Genomic DNA, 24,368 nt, shown 5'->3' with positions numbered 1-24,368 from the left:
AGTGTCGGAGCCGCCATATAGGACAACTGTAGGGCATCCTGACACACACAGATAATAGTATTAAATAAGTGAAGTGACAGGTTAATGAGTTACCATAAAATTGGCCTGCTCTGCATAAATAACATACGTATACATTTTTTCAACATGTGCCCATACCGAATTTCAGCTCATTCGGATTTAATACTAACTACAGGGCTCCAGATCCCAAAATGTAATTTTTTGCCTGAAAATGGCCAGAAAACCCAAATAAAACAATGATTTCAAAGGCCTGTTTCTATAAAATGAAAAAAAAACTGTCTGGGGGTATTCTACATTCAAGACAAATTTTAGCTCATACCGCACAACACAGAAACGAATATATTACAAATGCAAAAGCATCGCACTATCTTTGTTTGAAAAGCAGTAGGGGAGAGAAGGGTGAAGTACTGCAAGTTCAGTTTTGTTCGGACGCGTTAGTATTTGTAAAGAGATTTTTGCGGTGTTTTAAGTTCGCTCTTGAAATTAAGCATGGTAGTACATTTACAGTGGCATCGGAGCGTTTATTCTTGGTTACACTGTGCCTCTTATTGTTGGCATTGCAAGGTTACGGACAAAATAGTACGCAACTGTATATAGCGGCCACTGGCCAGTATGCCTCAGTCTATAGATACACGTCTTCTCCTATTGTCTTGTTTAATTACCTTCGCTATGAATGATATGTTTTCAATGGCGTTCGTGTGTGTGTAATTGTGTATTTGTGTGCGTGTGTGTGTGTGTGTGTGTGTGTGTTTGTGAGCAGCCAATAAGATATGTTGCCAACTTCAAATATCTGGGGTCCATAATGACCTCTACGTCTGCACTCTCTACATTTCTGTCGCCAAATAATCTAGCATTTTTGAAAGATTTATAAACTCGTTCTTGGAGTTCTTGTTCATTGTGGTTCTAAATGGGTCACAAAGAATCATGATCGACGAGTTGGCCATGTATCACAGATTACGATAACGTCAACAGTAATTTCCCCATAATGTCAACGTTATTGTGATCTTGGCAAATGGGCCTCAGAGTAGAAGAATTCTTTTCGTCTTTGTTGAATACAATTTTGGGAGGCAAATCATTGTTCTGAGAATGTTTGTCAGTCCTTCGGATGTTTTCATATTTTTACCTAAGATTTTTGTTAGTTTTGTCTGTCAAGGTTGACGGATTGGTTTTAAAAAATTCGTCACACTCCCCAAAGTTCCGGTGGTGCTGGCTAAACCGAAAGGACGACCGAACCGTTGGACTAGAACCGAAGGGACGATCCACGAAACGTGAAAAGCCTTATAAGCTTCCTTTTAAGCACCTAAGCTATAGTGGTAAGCTATAGTGGTGTCTGTTCTTTTGTTGTGAGGATGAGCATGTACCATCTCAAAACTCTAAACAAATATTAAAATGAAGGGAAAAAATCCTTTAAATACGCAAGTTTCGTTTCTTATCTAGAGATAATTGCCACAACAGGTGATGCACAAAAAGGACCGAAGACGCACCTAAAACTAGATTCACCTCTGTCTACACTGACATGTGTCATTTTTCGCTCAGTGGAACGTATGATCCTCACGTATGGGTAAATACTTTCGTATAGCGGACATTCCGTACTTCTGTACTGTACAATAACAGACTTATTCGGTCCACGAAACGTGAAAAGCTTCTTTTTCAGCACTTGATCCATATAGTGACGTCTGCTCTTTTGTTGTGAGGATGTACCATGACCGAATCGCGAAACGCTAATATACAATATGAAAATGAAAAAAGAAAATCCTTTAAATACGCAAGATTTGCTTCTTCTATTAAGTACTTCATCCATGGTGAAAGCACTTTTTCAATGGGAACGTTAGTTCTTTTGTTGTGAGGATGAGCATGTACCATGACCGAATCGCGAAACAATATGAAAATGAAATAAAAGAAAATCCTTCAAATACGCAAGATTTGCTTCTTCTATAAAGCACTTCATCCATGGTGAAAGCACTTTATCAATGGTAACGTCAGTTCTTTTGTTGTGAGGATGAACATGGCCGAATCGGGAAATACAAAACTACATTTAAATAAGAACAGAAAAAAACATTTTAATCTCATTATCCTTTTAGGTAAACATTACATATTTAAATATCGCCAGAAAAGGTTAGACTTGCAAGGTTTTATTTCTTACATTTCTTACTTTCAAAAATTGGAATACATATTTGCAAAAAGACAAGATAAGATTCAGAAACATATTGGGAAGTGGGGTAAACTTTATAGTGTCCTTTCAACTTAGTTTCTTTAATAGTTTGTGATTTCTAGGGTTCCTCATCACTTATATTATTTTCTTTTAATGATCATACACCATTGTCTCCTGATTTTGTGTTTTACTTTTGTGGTTTACACATGTGTTTCTTTATTTTGTATACATGCCATACTTTCTGTCCAATATATATGTGAAAATATCAATAAAAAGAAAGTAGTTTTAAAAAAAACATTTTCAATACGCAAGATTTGCTTCTTATCTAGAGATTATTACAACAGGTGATGCACAAAAAGGACCGTTTAGTAAATTGACCAAAGACCGTATCTAGTACTTGACGCATCTAAATCTTGTTTTACCTCTGTCTACCCTGATATCTGTTCTTCTCTTTTTTTCTCACTGGCACGTATAAACCTCTCATAAAGCGGTATGTACATTCTGTACTTCAGCTAAAATAACAGACTTATTCGATCCAGGATAAACGTGTAAAGCCCTATAAGCTTTTTTTAAACTAATCGATCCATAGTGACGTCTTCTCTTTTGTTTTGAGGATGAACATGACCGAATTGGAAAATGCCAAACAACTTCACAATAAAGAGAAGAAAAAAAAACTTTAAATACGCAAGAATTGCTTCTTATCTAGAGATTGCCAAAAAAGGTGATGCACAAAATGTACCGTACCCCACACGTGTCATGAATTTTTTTGTTTGCTACCTCTCGGCTCGTTTCCCTTTGACAGTTTGCTTTGCCGGGCTGATTTTCTGCCGCCTTATGTGTTGTTGGTTCGCACCCCCAAATTGAGCACAGTCCCTTCGCTGGTTCGAATGGTTCAAACAAACGATCACGAAACAGTAAAGTTATAACTCATGCCCGTAGCCAGAAGAACGACCCCACAAGGCTCAAAGGTCCACATTTTGGTCCAATTTTATGTAAAGGTCCACTTTTTGGTCCAGGTTTTATGTAAAGGTCCAATATTTTTCTTGAAAAGATGGACTGGAATCTTAGAAAAACTGCTCCCTTTGTCATTGAATACAAATTTATCTCTGATTTTTTCTTGTAAATCCTCTCAAAAATGCATGAAATGCCATTTTAGAAGGTTCATTTTTCAAAATTTTCCGGGGGAGCATGCCCCCGGACCCCCCTAGGAACCTCGCACCTTCGGTGCTCGCCTCGCGCCTGCGGCGCTCCAGGTCCCCTCAAGCAATGGGAAGAACCCGCCCATTCAAAATCCTGGCTACGGCCATGTAACTGCATGTCATTCTACCACCAGGCAAACATCTTACCTGTCTGTCCACGACTCTCCCAAATCCACAGAAAAAACAGGACAACGCAGAAAGGACTTCTTACTCCCGCCATTTCCTTCACTTACGTTATCTTATGTGCAAGGTACTGCCAGGTGCGGGCTTTGTCTTTATTTGGTTCGAGTCATTTCCTGTTCCTATTCTTCCACGAAACGCAGAGCATACGGCGTAAATCCTGACTGTGGGAATAATGGTTAGGAATAATTGAAAATGTCCTTTTTGTAAAAACGCCAGTGGGCAGAACCAAATATTCAACCCATGTGAAGAATGGAACATTAGAAACGTTAGAGATGTCGCGAACATGAAGTCAACCATCGTCTCCTTGAAATACCAGTCATACCTGGGCCGTGATGACATTCGATGTCGACCAAAAATAAAAATGCTACTAAACCACAGGAGTACAAAGCTGGTATTGTGAATTTTGGGCAGTACATAGCGACGTACCGGCACATGCTGGCCTTTTGCGGAATTTATGAATCGGCACTGTACGTAGGTAGAGCTTCGGCAGCCAGAGTTACCACCGGCTCCGTCTTGTCGCTAACTACCATGGATTACCCAGGCCTAGAGCCAGACCAGAGCCTCGGAGGACGTGAGCTCGGAGGATGTGATCTTTTTTTTTTAGAACAGGCGAAAATCAATGCGCGCGTGGATGTCATCCATAAAATTAAGTCGGTGTGGCCTAACTAGCCGTATCACACGGGGTTCTAACGGTTATCACACAGGCTTCCAAAAGTTCCATAGGCATGGGTATGTCTAGCATGTGGTACCTCAAGCAAAGCTTAGGCCACAGCATGTAAATTTTATGGATGACATCCTCCGCAGGCTCAAAATATAATGCGAGAGGGCGAAAAAAAGGCGGGCCATAAAAAACAAGATACCTATATTTTCAAATTTCGACATCATGAACCCTGTTTAACAAGAGATGATACCTATATTGTGCTAACTTTACCGTTAACTATCACAACATGCATTTATCACTGAAACAACTTTGAAAAAGGAAAGTTTTCAATCATTGTACAAATGGTTTTGATTCAATGGGAACATATAAAAGAAATGAAATACATCACTGCATCAGATTTAAAAGTCAAAACAATAAATCAGAGCCTTGTCTTGTCTCCTCTCTTCATGTTTATCTAATATACACGTTCCAGCATGGCAAGGCATGCCATTTTGCCCATTTTCGGCATGTTGACCACTGACAAAGGGCAACAAAATTTATTGTTTTTTCCACCCAAAATCAGGCAAAAATCAATGCGAGCCCTGATGTCATCCATAAAAATTACTTGCTGTGGCCTTACAGTAACTGTACCCATAATGATAACAGTGGACTCAGATAGTTTTAAGATCTCCAACTTTATTCTTACTCCAAGATGACCCAAAGTTGCTATCATATCCTTGTCGGCTTCAGAAAGAGGAGCTATTTTACATATGCACATCAACTAGAGGAGGTAGAAACTGTAGTACTGCACATGTATGAGGTTCTATAGCCTTGCAATGTACATACTAGTAACAGACACCAGCTATTAGGACAGAGAGGCAACCCCAGGATTCGGCCACCCAAAACAATACATCCGTACCCTAAAGTTGTGATCAAATATTTCATACCAAAGATGCAAATTGTTGTTAAGTCTGCAAAGTTGCATTTGCTGTACATGTTCTAAGCTATTTTTTGACACACTAGACTTTCCCTGTCACCAACTCAATCATTTTAGGAAGGTCCTAAGTCCATCACTGACAGTGCACGTGTCTTGTCCGCAGCTCTTCTTGTGTCCGATGAGCCAGTGTTGTTTCTGACAGTCTCGGCTGCAGTACCGGGTCAGCTTGCACTGGGCACACAGCTTCAGGGTGAACCTGGAGAGGAGGGAACAGTCGCACTAAAGCTGTTCTGGACTACGATAGAATTCAGAAAACTGACCATTGTAGGCTGTACAAAGACGGGGACACAAGAATCAAACACAAGAGGTAACAAGTACACACACATAGTCTCCAAGCAAATCCCTCTCGTGGCAAAAAGACAACAGTATCAAATTGGCCAGGCAGTATCCATTAGCCAGAGAAGCTTCGCGGCCACAGAACAGAAAAAAACGGCCATATATAAAAAGGCAACGATCATTCCCCACAACCTCTGCTTGGAGAGTAAAGTCTGGCACGACTTTGTGGGGGCCACTTTGTCTTTTGTTCTAGTTAATCACGCATCACAATAACTGTTCCCAGCAGTTTCACGCACAAATGCTATTAGGATAGCATGAAAGTCTTGTAAAGTTGTCATGTGTCTCTTTGTATATATTATGTACACCGGCGCACCGGCACCCACGCGCTCGGCGTAGTTTCCCTTACGCAAGAAGCGATGAATTCGGCCAACCGGGAACTGGAGACCCGCACGGGAAGAGCGGCTCTTGGCCTTGGCGCGTGCCTTGCCTCCTTTACCACGTCGATTGATTAGCGTCAAACGGCAGAGAAAGAATGAATGAAAAGCACAATCGTCTGCCCAACCAATTTGTACCCCGCTGCTGGATCGACAGCGAACCAATAGGACGAGCTTACTGCCGCGAGTTCATTTCTACCACGTCCGCACCTTGGACTTGGCGGCTTTTCCACTTGGCGGCATGACGATATTCTTGGCGATTTAGACAGCAAAGAATAACTGCACCCGTACCGGCTTTGCCTTTATATCGGGGAAGAATGCAAATTGTTGGATTGTCTAGTCTTGTCAAGGCGCGGACGTGGTAGAAATTAGTATGTATAGTTTGTCAATGCTGTATCCTTTTCCTTGTCTATTCATGACCTGTACTTAGCTTGTTAGAGCACAAACGTACAATAAAGGTCTTTCATTCATTCATTCATTTATTCATTCATTCATTCATTATTATATTAAGCATGCATAAATATCAGTTTTCGTGCAGTACTGCAGGCGCAATTTCAGGGAGGATGAAACCCAGTGGTGTTTACATGGTTAAAACAGTGTTTTGGGGTTACTCACCCCAACAACAAGGGTACTGTACCCTTGCATTGTTTCTATGTAAATACAGTGGTGTAAAACCAATTTCACACCCAAGTCATAAAAAAGAAAGAAGGGGTGAAAAACGGGTTATAGAGGTATGTGTGAAACGCTTCCTTGCCGCCTGGGCCATGGGCGGGTGCGTAAATCGGCTCTCCGGGTGCTTGTCATTCTGTCATTTTTTTGTATTGTACTAGGCCAATAATGCCCTTGACTAGACTTTTAAGTCTATCAAACCTCCCTGTATGTAAAAAAAATCGAGTCTATGGACTGAAACATATTCAGTAACGTTCCTACCGTAAACAATGCACGTGTTTCACACTTCCTAGCTGAGGTGTTACATGCAAATGTTAAAATTGGGTACTTTTCCATTGTGTTCTGTTGCAAAACAAACACTTGGAATTAACCCCAAAATCGCATAATAAGCACAGAATAGAACAATAGATACGGTGTCGGTCACTCCAGTTTGTGGAGTGAGTAACCCCCAAACACTGTCTTACACCCCAAAAATAGTTGGTAGTGACAGGACAACAAGGATGTGATCATGAGACGGAACTCGAAGCTTTATCTTTTCAAACATACAGACGAGGGCCTGCATGGGGGTGTAGTGATTACGAATTACGCAAAATTTTCGCCGCGGCGCCGATTACGAATCACGTTAAAGTCTCAAAGCTGATTACGACTTTACGCTTGTGGCTATTGTACTATTACGTTGATTTTTGGGAGCCTGCCTACGGATTACGAAGACTAAAAAAGCCTGATTACGAAAAAGGGCTTGCAGGCCCTCGCAGACGGCGTCCCTGAAGAGCCCGAAGTCGCCAAGTAGCAGTACCTAGTAAGTGATTATGGGATACGAATTCAAACGGACCAATGGGAACGGTCCTGGGAATCACGTGAAGTCAAGCTGGTGTTACACCGAAGGGCGGTTATACCGGTTATACCAGGACCATACAGATACAGACACAGATACAGATTTTACACGTTGACACGTTGACGTGTTTCTTGTACGTTGCAGTCAGTCTGAGTCTTACCTGCCTACAGCGCGCTGTCGTGAGAAGAAAGACCACGAGTCAACATGGGGTAAGTTTATTCTTCCCTCGTCATGTTTGAGAGCTTGGGAACTCCATTTTCAGAAGGATTTCGTCCGTACGTAGAGTAAGTTCGTCCGTAACTAGAGTGAAAACTGATCGAGAAATTACTATTTCGGTTACTCGTATCAGTCTAAGTCCACTAACAAACTTACATCTATACTCTGAGTTTGAGGGGAAATGTAGACATCTGTCGAGGTACGGTGTTTATCGAATTACTGCCAAAACCTCTCTGACCTTTGATGAGCAGGAGTTTGACTTTTGAACCATGAGCTCACCCATCAAGAATTTGTGTATTGTCTGAAACAGACAGGTGCCTTAGGGGACGATTAGAGGAGCGTGGGAACCCACGACCCTTTTCGCACTAGGGTACTGTAAGTCTTGAAATGATCGTGGTGGTTTTATTTTCGCGGTATTCACGATGACCGCTCCATCGCGAAGTCATGAGATCGCGAATGTGATCTGCTTTATGTAGTACAACAGCTGGATAACCAGTCTTTTGGCGCCTAGCTCTCATGGGCATGAATGTGCAAATACTAGTGAACATCATTGTCATTGTTTATACTGGCTGCGATGGTGTCAGTGGAATGCACACCTGGCGCGGACATTTGTTTACTGGTAAACCCAGATGAAATTACACAATGTACTTGCTTTACTATAAACACGCTGTTTGATCCTTCTTCTCGATGTTTCCACAACAAGAACTGCGCTGTCCTGCATTTCAAATGAGACAAGACAAAAGTAGAAGACCTTCATCGATAGCGGCATACAGGCCAAAATTGTGTACCATACAATATACTGTATATATAATACAATGCCACAATAAGAGGCATATTTTAACCAAGAGTTAAGGCACTGACGCCACTGTAAATGTACTCCCGTGCTTAAGTATTGTTTCAACCGTGAACTTTAAACATCGCAAAAATATTCTTTCCTTTCCTAACGCGAAATTTATCCCCTGCGAACATAACTGAACTTACAGTATTTTTACCGCATCGTATCGTTTCGAGTACGGGAGGGCTGGGACCAAGGGTGATGCGGAATACACCGTGTTGTATCTTATTTATGCCATACCCACCCAAGAAAACACGCCTTTCATGCGAAATGAGCGAAAATTTGGTGTCCCTAAACCCAACAAGACTGGCAATGAAAACATACATTGCCATGGCGACGGAGGTTGTTGACACTGTCATGATTTTTATTTAGGCCAAACCGACATAATTTTATGGATGACATCCTCTGAAGACCCCCAAACTAGTGCGTGCGGGCGAATAAAATAAAAACCTGGCCAAAAATAAAAATGCTACTAAACCATGATAGTAATACAAAGGCAAAGCTTGTATTGTGAATTTGCGGCAGAACATGGCGACATATACGACAAGCCGGCACATGCTGGCTTTTTGTGGAATTTATGAATCGGCACGAGTTCTTGCCGTCGTTCGGTAGCCTGGGTGCCGTCCAATCCAGAGTTACAACCGGCTCCGTATTGTCACTAAATACCAGGCCTAGAGCCTCGGAGGACGTGATCTTTTTTTTTTTTAGAACAGGCGAAAATCAATGCGCGCGCGGATGTCATCCATAAAATTAAGTCGGTGTGGCCTTACATAAAGCAGTAGGGACAAGTCGTGGCCACGCCCCCTCCCTAAGGCAGCATGCGAACACTATATTATTGACCTTAAAAGATACTAGGTGGACATGTTTTTTACTTGCATTGATCTATTATTCGGAAATTGAACAATGAAACATTTGCCTCGGGCGTGTTTTAAATGCTACTCGAACCGTTTTTCGTGTCGTCACTACGCAAGGGCGATTTTGAAATGGAAACAAATGCCAGGTGGTGAATTGTTTTTAATCGACATCGCCGGGGATGTGAAATACAGGGCTGAATACTAGCCTCCACAGCATGCCAAAAACTGTTGTTGTTTTTTTTTTGGAGGTACGTATTCAGGGTCTTTGGGATCTTTTATGTGCTATTTTCTGATTGCATATAGACAACATAGCCGGCCTGGTTGAATTCCCCCCGTTTTTAGAACTGGACTAATCAGAAAACAGCGAAGATCACCAAACCCCCCAGTTCTCAGATAAGCCTGCTACGGAGGCCAGCTGAATACAAAGCTACCGGCGGGGTGGTTCAAAAGACCCAGCGGTCGCGTGTACGCACGCTAGTTCCCAGGTATACAAACACAAACTCGCCCTCACGATATATAACATGCAGATAATCACGGGAACTGTACCGTCGGTTGATTACATTATCCAAAGTAACTTCTCTTTTTTCTTTTCTTTTTACTGTCACGTCCAACAGAATTCTTCCCTCTCAGCTCTAACATTGCAAAGCTGCTAAGATCATATCATTGATATGCTTTTCTAAAGGCATCCAGGGCGAAAATTTCAGGGCGGCACAAGAAAAAAAATTCAGGATGGAGACATATTTCCTGATATCCACCAGTTTCCCATCCCCAGAATGCAGCGCGAAAACGTGGGGGTAACCTTCATTTGCATAGGACAGGAAGGCATCGGAATGATCCTGTTGACGTTAAACAGCTTGTTTTTCACCGTGTTTTGAAGTGTTGGGGCATTTTAAGCTCAACATTAATTGAATTACTATATATGGGCCGAATCTGACAACAAATAGAGAATGAAGTTTTAGTGTTCTTCTCAACATGGAACATGTGGTTTGTTACGTTACAGCATCAGTATAGCGTTACCACTATAACGTTACAAACCACATATTCCAAAAAGTTCATTCTCTATTAGTTTTCAGATTCAACCCATAGTAATTCAATTAATGTTGAGCATAACATGCCCCAACACCTCAAAACACAGTGAAAAGCAAGCTGTTAAACGTCAACAGGATCATTCGATTCCTTCCAGTCCTATGCAAATGAGGGTTTTATAACATGAATAATAGTGCACTTTCCCCACACAGTTCCCAAGAGACCTCAGTGAAAAGGAATCCGACAGGTGCAGTCATGTCAGCCAGGTCATAAAAATACACAATACAGACAATAGCAGACAGTTCGGCACCCGAAACATTCGGCGGAACGGGGGACAACAACGTTGATTTTCACTTCCTTACTTTGATCATTCGTCTTGGCCTGTGCGAATAAAAGGGACGGTCGAGTTCCAAAGAAAGCTCATAAAACCGACTTTTGTCATGCATTTTGGACAAAAATCACAAACTAGCCACAACATTACACTAGAAGGAAACTCCCGCAACACATTTTTCTTAACATAAACGTTCCTTCATTGTGGATCGCCCTTTTGAACTTGAATGTCGGTAGTTTTTAGACCAAGGCTCTAGTTTTACAGCTAGCATTAGCATGGTGTGACCTCTTTTTACAAAAAAGGTCCCCGGGCTATAAAAGAATTGCGGTGGGAAAAATCTGTACCTTTTTTCCACACAAATCGATTTCGCACGAGTCTGCTAGGACACTGTCTTTACTACTTTTGTTAAGTCAGTAGTCCTATCCACATGCACACGGTAACGGTAACCAACCCTGTCCTGCTACCCAAAACGTCACCTCCCGCATTGTTTAATATCGAAAAAAAACACACATCTGCGCGCACTTCTTGTATAGAACTTCGATAACATGCCATCTGCATTCCACCTACTAAGCGTTACCTTCGACAAGACAAGTTTATACCTTCGACAAGAAGGTTGTGTTTTCCATATTTTCTATGGTGGAGTGCCGTGGTCTGAGTCTGTGTATGTATGTCAACAGCATCACTCGAAAGGCTGTGGATGACCCATTTGGTAGGTGTGTAATGGTTGTAAAAAAGGAAGATTAATATTATTCACCTGGCGTTTTCGTACGGTACTGTGTATGCTCGTGTGTTTGTAGAACTCTTAGTTTTTGTATGATTTGATTCAACCCAGGGATAGCGACGGATACGTTTGCCCGATTGTAAGTTTCTGAGTCTTCCCGTTGTAAAATTAATGGCTTTCCCTGTCACCTTAACTTAACACCCAATGCACTTTGTTGGACCAAACACCTCCCCGTGTGAAATGAATAGCCTCAGTATAATTATCTGATGGTTAATTGTAGACTTAATATTTGTCCGAAAAACGAGAGCAGTTATTGGCATGGCTAAGCATACATTATAACACCTCGCACTCTGCGACTGTTGGTGTCCATTGAATAGAGGGTATTGTTGTATTATAGTAACAAGGCAGGGGACTGACCCAGCAATTTTCTAATACCTCAATCATGTCATGTGGGCTAATTTGGACTCTATAGTTAACAAAGCAACATTCATGTAGGGGGGCGGTCCGGTATGTGAAATGGCCGGACTAATTGGGCATGGCGTCTGTGTGATGGACTCGTTCTCAGGGTAGTACTGATCAGGAGCGGGTCATCAAAGGGAACGAGAACGACTTCCATGGCGTTTTGTTCTGTGTGGAAATTGTAGGTTGCAGAGAAAATAGTTACTCGAACATCTGGATAGATTTTGAAAACGTACTGTCTGACGTTTCAAGTAGCATCAACTGCTTTTTTGTCCAGTGACTAACTTTAATCGAAATTGTACGTTATTCTTATAAATGTACTGCAACAAGATTATAACTCCAGGAGGAATAGTGTATTATATGGATATGTTCACAAATGGGGATCTGTCGAACAAACACATAAACATACACTAGCTACTTACTATAAATTGCATGATAGCTGATCGGGGGAATGAAGTATCTGTTGGCCTATATTTATCTATGAAACTTTACTGCCTTTGTGAAAGGATTGACATAACAGGTGACTATCACCTCTTCAAGATGTCAAACCTGAGATCAGACTGTAAGGTTTGAACCACTCACACCAGGAAGGTCCCCTACTCTTTTGGATAAACATGGTGGGATTTTTAACTTGCTTTTAAGCATTTAAAAATGCTTTTGTCAATTTTGTATTAAATGCTTTTGAAAATTGTTTTCATACGAGTAAAAGGTATTGTGAATTCAAATGGTAATGTTTTGTCTTATGAAGAATTTCCCACAAAATATGGAACTATTTGTAACCATTTCAAATGCACACAGTTGATTTCTGCAATTCCAAGCAAGTGGAAATCAATTTTGTGTAAGAATTTCTCAGATCACGTATGTATACCTGTTTGGATAGTCATATCCTGGAACACTGTCGATTTATAAAATTTTCTCGTTTATTTAATGCAAATTCGACCTATATTGTAGGGTCAAAATAATATCTACAAAATCGTCACAACTGTCTAAAGTATTACTGCTATCTTCCTGAACAGGTTGGCATCAGATATGAGCGGTTCTCCACTGGCGATGTCTTCAGTGCGCCGTTAGACATGGACGAGCAGGGAATGAAGCATGGGCCAGGCGCCCAGCAAGACCAAGAACACCCGAATCACGTCCCCATCGCCATCGTTGGGATAGGTGAGATTTACTACCTTCTCCATGACGGTTATTACCATCATCAAGAAGGTTATGCTTTTGGTAGAGTCTCTCTCTGTGTGTATGTGTGTGTGTGTGTGTGTGTGTGTGCGCGCGCGCGCGTGTGTGTGTGTGTGAATGGGCGTGCGCGATAACTCAAGAAGCTATAGCTGGATTGTAATGAAACTTGGTCGGATCCAGATAGTTCTGGAACTACAGGGACGTTTAGCATAACTCAAGAACTGATTGAAGTATCGTTGTGATTTTTCGTATGTAGGTAACTAGCTAACAGTTAGATAACATCATTCTTTGTTAAGGTATGGTTTTTACGATTTTATATATATTAAGTTAAACCTTTATATTTTGCACCATGATAATACAGTACACATTCCTAGCGACCGCAACTTACTATACAGAGCATACCGGCTCACAACATTGTTAATCAATTAAAACCCAATCTCCGCCCCAATATCTTCCATACCTTTGTTTGGCTTAACTTACTTAACGACACGTGTATTATACGAACCTCTATTATAAAATCAGTACCGCCCAAATCATTACTTCTGTCCCGGAAGTAAGAACAAATTTATCGAGTCTCTGTCTACCTGTAGGCTGCAGGATGCCTGGTGGAACCACCGGCCCGGCCAAGTTCTGGGACGTCATCAGTGAAGGGAGAAACGTCATCACCGAGATTCCTCCGGACAGATGGTCCCTAGATGTGTACTACAGCGAAGATCCGCAGAAGTCAGGCACACACGTGACGTGCAGGGCGGGGTTTGTGGACGACATCGACATGTTCGACCACACCTTCTTCAAGATCTCACCTCGTGAGGCCGCCATGATGGACCCCCAGCAACGTCACCTGCTGGAAGTGTCCTACGAGGCATTTGAAGATGCAGGTATCGTGCCCGAGAGTGTGTCTGAGTCATGTGGTGTGTTTATTGGCATCGGAATGTTCGATTACCATATGGGTTTAGCCCCCGACAGGCACCTGTTCAATTGCTATGCCAACACAGGTCTTGAACATAGCTTGGCTGCAAACAGAATCTCCTTTGCCTTTAACCTCAAGGGACCTAGTCTCGCCGTGGACACTGCGTGCGCGTCGTCCCTGACCGCGCTGCACCTCGCCTGTTCCTCCTTGAGGAATAAGGAGTGTCACGTAGCTCTGGTTGGTGGCTGCAACATATTGCTTAAACCAGAGGTAACAGTGGGCTTTAGCGCATTGGGGGCGTTGTCGCCAGATGGACTCAGCCGTCCATTTGACGTATTAGCCAACGGATATGTTCGCAGCGAAGGATTTGGCACCATTCTACTCAAGCCACTAACAGATGCTGTAAAAGATGGAGATCATATATACAGCGTCATAAAAGGAAGTGCCATAGCGGATAACGGCTTTAGTCAAAGCATTACAATGCCTTCATCCAGTGCACAGGGGACACTAATGAAGAACACGTACGCCCGCTTCGGTGTGCCCTTATCAAGTGTATCGTACATCGAAGCTCATGGGACGAGTACACCCGTTGGAGATCCCATTGAAGCTTTAGCAATTGGCAATACCTTTGGGCCACATCGTGTGTCACCACTGAGGATCGGGTCCAGCAAGAGCAATTTTGGACACATGGAGTGCGCATCAGGCTTAGTGGGTGTTATCAAGACAGCGCTAATGATGGACAGACGTACCCTGTGTCCATCGATCAACTACACATCTCCCAATCCCGAGATCGACGTTAAAGCGTTAAAGTTAGAAGTGCAGACGAATTTGGAGCCGTTTTCAATAGATCAGAAGATGACCGCTGGAGTCAACGGCTTTGGATTTGGGGGAGCCCTTGCCCACGTCATCATGGAAGAGCACATTGCAGTAGTAACAGACCAAGATCCTTCCCGCCCTCGGAGTGGATGGCAGTTCGGCCCAAATGATGAAGAAGGGGATTACGTCATTCTTCCAATCAGTGCCAAGTCACAAGACGCACTGACCGACCTTGCCACGAAGTGGCTTGAGTTCGAGGACGCAAAAGACGCGATCTGCGTCTCTTCGTGGGCCGCAACACGACGAAGCCATCACCCAACCAGGCTTGCTGTCATTACCAACTCGGGGACTCGGATGAGAGAGTCCTTACAGTGCTACATCAACAAGACGTCCACTTTTGACGTCATTACCGGGGAAATGCAAATGTCCCGACCCAATATTTGTTTTGTCTTTCCTGGTCAAGGCCAGCAATGGAACGACATGGGTAGAGTGCTGTACCAGAGCGAGCCAATTTTCAGAGGAGCCGTCAATGCCTGCGACAATATATTCAAAGGAATCAGTGGCTGGTCTCTCCTGAAGAAATCTGGATTATTTGCCGGAACCGACGGCGTGCGAGAGGCACCGCTTGACAGTTTGAGAGCTTCCCAACCGGCTATATTGTTTATGCAGGTTGGCCTCTTTGCCTTACTAAAGCATTGGGGAGTCCATCCCAATGCCATTCTTGGTCACAGCCTTGGTGAAATTGCTGCAGCTTACGCATGTGGTGGGTTGACTTTGGCGGAGGCCATCCGAGTCGTCTACCACAGAAGCACGGAGCAAGAAAAGCTCGCGGGAACGGGGAGGATGGCGGCCGTACGGGCATCGATGGTGGAGGCTAGACAACTTGTCACTAGATTCCAAGACGTGCACGTAGTTTGCGACAACTCCCCAACTTCTGTCACAGTATCAGGAGCTACTGAGGCTGTTGAGGCGTTGCAAGAAGAAAACCCAGACAAAATAAAAGTATTGCGTGTTTCCTGTGCGTTCCACACCCACCACATGGATCCTCTTAAGACGTCCTTCCTTAAGGCAATGTCCTCCTTTGAGCCAGAAGGAGACGGTAAAAACTGCATACCGTTCTACTCAACAGTAACAGGAGACCGTTACACTGGGAAGTTTGATGCCTGCTATTGGTGGAATAACATCAGGGAAACCGTTCTCTACACGTCTGCAACCAGGTCAGTTATCAGAGATCACAACCCCGACATCTACATCGAACTCGGTGCTTCAGCTACACTCTTATCTTCCATTGTTCAAACGCTGAAACATGACGACCACCTGGTGGAAGTGACGGTGCCATGTGGGCAGCGACATCAGAATGACCGGAGATGTCTTTTACGAGCCGTGGGTACACTATACGTCCACGGGGTGGACATCAACTGGTCAAACGTAACTTCAGACACAGCCGTCTGGACATCAATCCCGACGTACGCCTGGCAGCATCAGCGTCACTGGCAAGAAGCTGATGCATCACGCAAGAAGAGGCTTGGTCTTGAAGATCGTACTTTCAAAGGTCAAAACGGAAACATCACACTTGAGATGTTCCCTTTCCTTTCAGATCACATGGTTAATGACAGGCTTGTGTTTCCTGGCGCCGCATATGTTGAATTCATCGCTCAGTTGACCTTTGGTGACCTTGAAAATCCCTTCTTAGAAGATATACGCTTTAAACAAGTCCTAGTCTGGCCAGAGGTTAGTGGTGACAGCAAGGCCAAGGCGATATTGCAGCTTGCACTAAATAGGGACGGGAAGAAAGTGGAGATTGTCACAGACACGGTACATGCGGAAGGTTGCGTTGCTAAGCCAGAAAACGTATCTTCAATTAGCGTACCCGACATTAAGGTGACAAAGGCATTAGATACAGTCACCTCCGCAACATTCTACCAGAGAATGGATGGCTTGGGTCTTCAGTATGGTCCCGCGTTCCAAGTTGTGGAAAAAGCTGTCATTGGGGACTGGGAGGCAGTGGGTTATCTAAGGCCAGCAAATGATACGCAACAACGGATACAGATAACACTGTTAGACGGCTGCTTTCAGGTTGCTATTGCCGCTATTGGCCCCAGCTCCACCCTGTATCTACCAACGCGTATCGCCAGCTTTAAGATGTACGTCCCTTCCCTCCCACTAGGGGAACCGCTTGTCGCCCATGCTACCATCGTCGACCGTGACAGCGTGCTCTTCAAAGCGGACATAACCTTGACCACCACCCAGGGGAAAGTATTAACCCATATTGTCGGTTTCGAGATGCGTGACGTTCAGAGCACCAGTACCGATGTGACGCCAGACAGCTGCCTGTACGAAACCAAATGGCAGCCTATCCATTCCTGTTTGCCCAAGACAAACATTTTCTACAACGTATTTGACACAACCCATCTTTGGAGACAGTTTGAAGATGACATGAAAATCATTCAGGCAGTAGAAGCGGTTATCCCTACACTAAAACGTGTGACAGTATCCTACAGTCGCCATGCTCTTGCTGCGGTCACGGGAGAGGAAGTCAATGCAATGAACGCACGGTACATGGAAAGACTCAAGCATATCATTACTGAAGAGTCAGGAATCGCCACCCTTTCGCTTAATGAGATTCATCAACACTTAGATGAGATGGCGCATAATGTACCAGCGTTTGAGCTCGACTTGAACACATTACGACGCCTCGGAGACCTACTGCCCTTTGTTCTTTTAGACCCATCAGTAGCTATGCCAACGCTTTTTGATGAAGGAACCCTAGCTGAGTACTTCATGTCTTCACAGAGCATCAAGCTTTACTACCACGCCTGTACAGAGGCCATTGAGAAGGTCGTAGAGGCTGCACTAACATGCAAGCAGATTGTCCGGATCCTTGAAATAGGTGGTCGGTCGGGGGACTCGCACAAATACTTTTGAAACATGTCAGGCGTTTCGCAGAGGCAGGCTCCCTGGAGTATGTATTCACAGGTCTCGACGCCACCTTCTTTGCCCAAGCAAGTCAGGCTCTTCAGGATTTTCCATTTGTCAAACGTAAACAGCTCGACATTGAGAAGCCAGTGCGGTCACAGGACTTCGTCCCTGGAACGTTCGACATTGTTATCTGCACGGACACCCTTCACACAACCGTGGACGCCATGGCTGGACTGAAAAACGTGCAGAGTCTCCTCTGTCCTGGTGGATGGCTTGTTATGCTGGAGCCTACCAATACTTTTTACATGTTCGAAATGATTTTTGGGTCTTTGGAGCTGTGCTGGGCATATGATGACGAGTACAGAAGAGATTCATGTTGGCTTTCCAAGGAAGATTGGTGCAACCTCTTCGTGAGCGGGGGAATGACCGATGTCGTAGGTGTGTCGTCTCCAAATGAATTTTTCCATTCAGCAATTGTTGGCAGGAAAGGAGAATCACCAACAGCTGTCGCAACCATGTCGATGCCTAACAACCATGAAAAGTGGATTCTTGTTGGTAAAGAAGACAGCCCACTCACCAAAACGCTGCTTACCGTCCTGCCCGAAGACACATTGATATGTCATATTGGAGACAACGTAAACATATCTACTCAGGGCCAATGCCTTAATGTCGTCTACATCTGGCCAGAGGACGATACGTATTTGAGGCACACATTAGCTTTGATAAAATCTGTCAGTGAGGCGTCAGAAATGGTGCATTGCATGTGGGTGTTTACAGCAGGCGGTAGCGTAGACTGTTCGAGGCCGGCGACATCTATTGTGACAGGCTTTTTCCGAGTTGTCAACAATGAGGTTAAGGATCTGCCAATCTACACGGTCGATTTGCCCTCAACGACTTGTGCATCAGGACTGGCAGAGTTGACTGGTACTTTGGCCACACTGTTGTCTGAACCACCAGCCGAGAGAGAGCTAGCGATCCGGAATGGCACTGTTTTAGCTCCAAGGCTAACCGGAATACCTCTTGCAAAGACTGTCTACCCAAATCTTTACCAGCGCTGGGTTCTTGATGCCGCTGGAGGTAAGGCCAAAACCGTGGAAGACGTCGAGTTTTACGAACTGCCATCTGGATGTCTTTCACGTGATCAAGTTAAAGTCCAAGTTCATGCGGCAGGTGTTAATTTCAAGGATGTGATGATGGTGCTTGGACTCCTTGATGGTCTTACCCTGCAAACCCAGTTTGGTCTAGAGTGTTCTGGAACGGTGGTGGAGGTTGGTAGTTCTGTGGAACATGTCAAAGTGGGAGATGAAGTCATTGCCTTTGGGGATCACTGCTTTGCATCTCATGTTGATTGCGACAAGCGCTTTGTTGTGAAGAAGCCGCCAAACGTCAACTGGACCGACGCTGCCGGCTTTAGCATGGTGTTTCTCACTGCTTACTATGCGCTGGTTGAGAGGGCGTGTCTTCGTTCGGGCCAGTCAGTGCTGATCCATTCTGCATGTGGAGGGGTAGGACAGGCAGCCATCCAGATAGCGCGTGTAGTCGGTGCCCGTATAATCTGCACTGCTGGATCTGAGGAAAAACGAAACTTTCTCAGGCAGGAGTTGGGAATAACACATGTTTCTGACTCAAGATCTACAAGATTCCACCACGATGTCCTGCAATGGACAGATGGCGAAGGAGTGGACGTTGCCCTCAGCGCCTTATACGGCAACCTTCAAACTACAACTCTTAAGGCTCTAAGCCCTGGCGGCATTATCTGCGAAATCGGAAAGCGATCAATGCTCGAAAACTGGAAAATGGACATCGGACATTTGCTGGAAAACAAAAACTTTCTCTCGGTTCAACTGGATTTATTGATGAAGAAGAAGCCTGCAGAGATCCAAACGTTAATGAAGACCGTCAGCAACCTTTTGCAAGATGGTATCATCCATCCAGTCAAGACCACAGTCAAAGACATCAGCGACTACAAAGACACGTTGAGATGGATTTCGACGGGTCAACATATAGGAAAGGTTGTGTTCGAGGTGCCGTCTATGTTCAGGCCAGAGATGATAAAACCGCCCCTGCAAACCTTTGATGCGCACGGCACCTACCTCATAACCGGTGGATTCGGCGGCATCGGACAGGCTCTCGCCTGTTGGATGGTTGATCATGGGGCTAGGCACATTGCTCTTCTGTCAAGGAGCGGATGCAAAACTGCAGAGAACAGGCGAACAGTTGCCTATATGGAAAGCAGAGGGGCTAAAGTGCACACGTTTACAGTTGACGTGAGAAAGAAGACATCACTTGAGAAGATGCTTAATCATCTCCGAGAGAACCCCTTGGTTCCAGCATTGAAGGGCGTCTTCCACTTGGCTGCTGTCATTGATGATTCAAATGTTCTTGACGTCAACGAAGGTCAGTTGGAAAGAGCCTTGGCGGCAAAGGCGTGGGGTGCACTCCACCTGCATGAGCTAATGCAACAGGACGAGCTGGACATCTTCTTCTTGCTGTCATCGGTGTCTGCGACGTGGGGCAATCCAGAACAGTGCGGATACGTGGCTGCCAACAGCTTCCTTGACGCTCTTGCAGCACACCGACAACTACAAGGTCTTCCAGCTCTCTCCCTACAGCTGGGTGCAGTCAGAGGGGTCGGCTTCCTCGAGGGGAAGAAGAAAGCTACGGAAATCGTCAAAGGAAAGGGCTCCCTGACACTCCACATTAACAATGTTCTGCAGATGATGCCACGTCTCTTACAGGCCCGAGACATCCCTGTCATCACACTTGCAAACACGGTGCGTATCGCAGTTTCTGAAACTTCCTTCTGGGCAAATAATTTGTTGTATCTTAAAATGGACTGTTATTTGTAATGTATTGCAATAGTCTATAATTCTAAATTACCCATATCATTGCCACTAGGTTATTTATCTTTTTACACCGTTAGATATTAGATTAACTTTGCCAATTTGGCAATTACCTTTATTAGGAAAATCAATCACATAGGAAATCAATCAATTGGTAAAAAAATTCACAATTCTTTTTCCCCCAAAAAAATATCAACCACTCACATGTAACTTTGTTCTTGTGTCATGGAAACAAAGTCTACATGAGATAGCCTATGTGCCGTAACTATTTTTATTAGAATCTAATACAATATAGAGCACAATGTAACTTCTATAAAATGTTTTTTTTTGTTTCGACTATAATCAGTGATCTGTATGATTGATTCTCCAGCAAATGAAAATATATAGACAATATATTCTCCAAATGAAAATATATAGACACTTTCTTTTGAGATTACATCACTTTATAGTAGCATAAATATACAATGAATTGTTTTTTGTACAGGACTGGTGCAGGATCATGCAATTCTCATATCCAACTTCCATGAAGTATCGTCATCATGTGCAAGTAAAGGAGAAGCCTGGTAAGCAAAGCTGCAAAACTGAATTCTTAGATACAACCAGAAGTGAGCTTTATTCAAACTCTTTAAAAGCGACATCTGTCATTACCTCCATGAAAAATTGAGGTATTGTTTTTGGCGTGTCTGTGTCTGTGTGTGTGTGTGTGTGTGTCTGTCTGTCTGTCTGTCTGTGTGTCTGTCTGTCTTTGTTTCCGCAACATTGTAGTCAGCATAACTTCATAACGCCTTCATGGATTGTGATGATATTTGGTATGCTGATAAGTCTTATGAAGACAAAGGTGAAGGTCAAATATGGGCCTCCTGTTAGCTGACCTTGGTACTGCAGCATAACCGGTTTTTGTATCTTCTGTCCTGAACATGCTATGGTCTTGACTTTTTGGTGACAGATCCAGTTAGGCATAATTGGTGTGGGTTTAGTCCCCCTAGCAGCTTATCCAGATAGGAACAACGTATTTTCATCATATTTGGTGTGCAGGTAGCTAAGAGAGAGTTGTACATAATAAAATGCAAATTATGCAAATGAGGACTTAATTTGCATAATTAATGAGGAAATTCTATAATTACAGTGTTTATATAATAGTTCTTGTATACATGTAATCTATTTAATCTGTGGCAAGAGGAACATCAACAGATACCAATTATGCTAATGATGGCCTAACTTGCATAATTAATGTGAAAATTCTTTGACTCCTTATTGGTGATTGATGGGATATTTATACCTCGTGACATGTGTAAGTTACTTAAAGGTTAATACCGCTATACATATATTATGTTAACGTAGATGTCATTTGCATAATTAATGTGGACATGTTGAAATGAATTACTAGTATGACAAAGCATACCATATTTAATGGAGGTATGAGATCTCGTTCTTTGTTTGAATTGTTAACCCTTTTTTACATTTCACCCATACTAGTATGGGTGAAATGTATTGTTTTCCCTCCTGTTTTTCTTCTCCTTCCCCTCTTGCCATTTCGTTAAATGGATTTAATGTCTTCATTTTGGGGATAAGTGACCTGAAATTTGGTATGGAGGTAAAGTGGTCAAATACCCTCAGGCATGTTTTTTTTTTTAATTTTTGGATAGGCTTTTACAATGGTTTTATTAGGGTTTTACCATATTTGGCAAAAGTGGCATGCATGACCATATTTGGCACACATGACCTACTTTCTCATCAGGTGGGAGTAGTTTTTCCTTGTTGATATTGGCTGCTGGGATAATGTGATCAAATTTCACATAATCAAACAGATGGAGGGTTCCATGGAAAGATAACCCCCAAGCAAATACAGGGTGGTATGAATTGCATGGTGAATGGAAACATTTTGAATGGGGAAGAAGAATGGGTGAAATGTACTGTATTTGCTCTTGTGCAAATGCTGGCCTTTCTAGTTACATTCTTGTCTATAACAGCTGACAATGTCCAAAGTCCGGATGAGCTGAGGGGACGGCTGCTAGACCACCTCGGACAGCTCCTGGACATGTCTCCAGACCAGATCGACCTTGACCAGCCAATGACCAACTACGGCGTGGATTCCCTGATGGCCATCGATATTGTCAACTGGATGAACAAAACTTTCAATCGCAGTGTCTCTCAACTTGACATCTTAAGTGGGATGACCGCAAGCACACTAATCGGCAAAATCACGGTTTAAAAGATATTCTTTTTTTCCATATAATACATTAGGGTAGTGTATTAGTATACGCGTACGAGGTTGCACAATGAGTCAGTTCTGAATACAATATGAAGTATTAATCAAGAAAAATGATTTTAGGGGCACTTATATATAATCATAATTGGTGTAAGACATACTGTTTTAAAATATTAATTGGGAAAATATTCACCTAATTTTAAACCTGTGATTTTAACAGTTGACTTAAACAATTCCTGAGGATAGGTCCAGTAACATTTAGAATAAAGTAAAAAATTCCGAGTAAATGTGTATGTTTGACCATTGGCTATATGTTTGACTATTGCATATATTCATATTAACATATAAGAAACAAACAATACCTCATTGTAGAGCAGCCTGTAAAAAATTGAATTTTTAATTACGCGATATGTTGTTTCCAAACAGCGACATATAAAACATTTCTTTGTATCGTGAGTATTGCTACTATCCTCCTAAGCAGTATCAGCTTACAGCTCGTCATGTACTCATAGAACAGAAGGGACAGTCGACATGGGGATGGCAATGTTTAGTGTCGTTCGGACAGTACTAGACCTGAACTTTATTTCTGGTTTAATATGTTAGTTAATGTTTTTACATGTATATATACGTGCATAATTATTTCAGTTATAAGTTATATGATTAACGTTACTTCTACTGTTATCACTTTATTTATTATCATCATTATTGTTATTATTTGTATTATTTCATTTAATATGTATTTTGTTCTACACTTTTGCTATTGTAAATCTAGATCAATCAAGCTCAAAGGGAATAGTCAAAGCAAGGTTTTAACCCATACTAAATGACAAATCTTAGAATAACTCTCATAACATTTAATGTAAGAGGAATCAATAACTACTTCAAAAGAAGGAAAATATTCAGGTGGTTACATGGTAGAAATGCAGACATAGTCTTTCTACAAGAAACCTTTTCAACAAAAGAAAATGAGAAGCAATGGGCTACAGAATAGGGAGGGAATATACTCTATAGCCATGGCACATCACACATCAAGGGAGCTATAATACTATTTAATTCAAAATTAGACATAAGAGTTGAAAACACAAAAAGTAGATAAAAATGGGAGATACATAATTGCAAACACCAAAATAAATGACACAGATTTATGTTGAATGAATTTATACTCACCAAACAAGGGGAAAGATCAAGAAATCTTCTTTAAAGAGGTAAACAACCTATTACAAGAACATGGAAGTGGAACAATCATAGTTGGTGGTGACTGCAATATATCTCTGACAGAGCTAGACAAAACAGGTGGAAGACCCATCAGTTATAAAGATACTGCAATCAAAGAAATAACTTCAACACTTAATACTCTGAACCTCACTGATATTTGGAGACAAAAGAATCTAAATACCAGACAGTACACATGGCAAAATGAGTCAGCAGCTGTAAAGTGTAGATTAGACTACTGATTTATACCAAACAACCTTGTACAAACAAGTGAATGTAAAATTTGCACAGCACCAGTACCAGACCACAGAGCAGTCTGCATGACTATTATGACTCCAAACTACCAAAAAAGAGGACCAGGTTTTTGGCGTTTTAACAACAGTTTAATTTCAGATGAAAACTTCACGACAGCTATGATAGACACCATAACAAAGG

General features: G+C 42.7%; 1 protein-coding gene across 1 annotated transcript; it reads left to right on the top strand.

Annotated features, from left to right (window-relative positions):
* Nucleotides 1-7,479: 7,479 nt before the first annotated feature.
* On the top strand, nt 7,480-23,591 carry LOC109465697 (phthiocerol synthesis polyketide synthase type I PpsC-like). The gene is given in 6 exon segments (XM_019763079.1): nt 7,480-7,612; nt 12,862-13,006; nt 13,615-17,646; nt 17,649-20,443; nt 20,997-21,075; nt 22,483-23,591. Coding segments are annotated over 5 exon segments (7,236 nt in total). The 5' UTR covers nt 7,480-7,612; nt 12,862-12,918; the 3' UTR covers nt 22,725-23,591.
* The last annotated feature ends 777 nt before the right edge of the window (nt 23,592-24,368 follow it).

This window comes from Branchiostoma belcheri, unplaced genomic scaffold, assembly GCF_001625305.1.
Source record: "Branchiostoma belcheri isolate BF01 breed outbred unplaced genomic scaffold, Haploidv18h27 scaffold156, whole genome shotgun sequence".
Taxonomy (NCBI): Eukaryota; Metazoa; Chordata; class Leptocardii; order Amphioxiformes; family Branchiostomatidae; genus Branchiostoma; species Branchiostoma belcheri.
The sequence above is the reverse complement of the archived record's forward strand: the minus strand, read 5'-3'. Positions and strand labels throughout refer to the sequence as shown.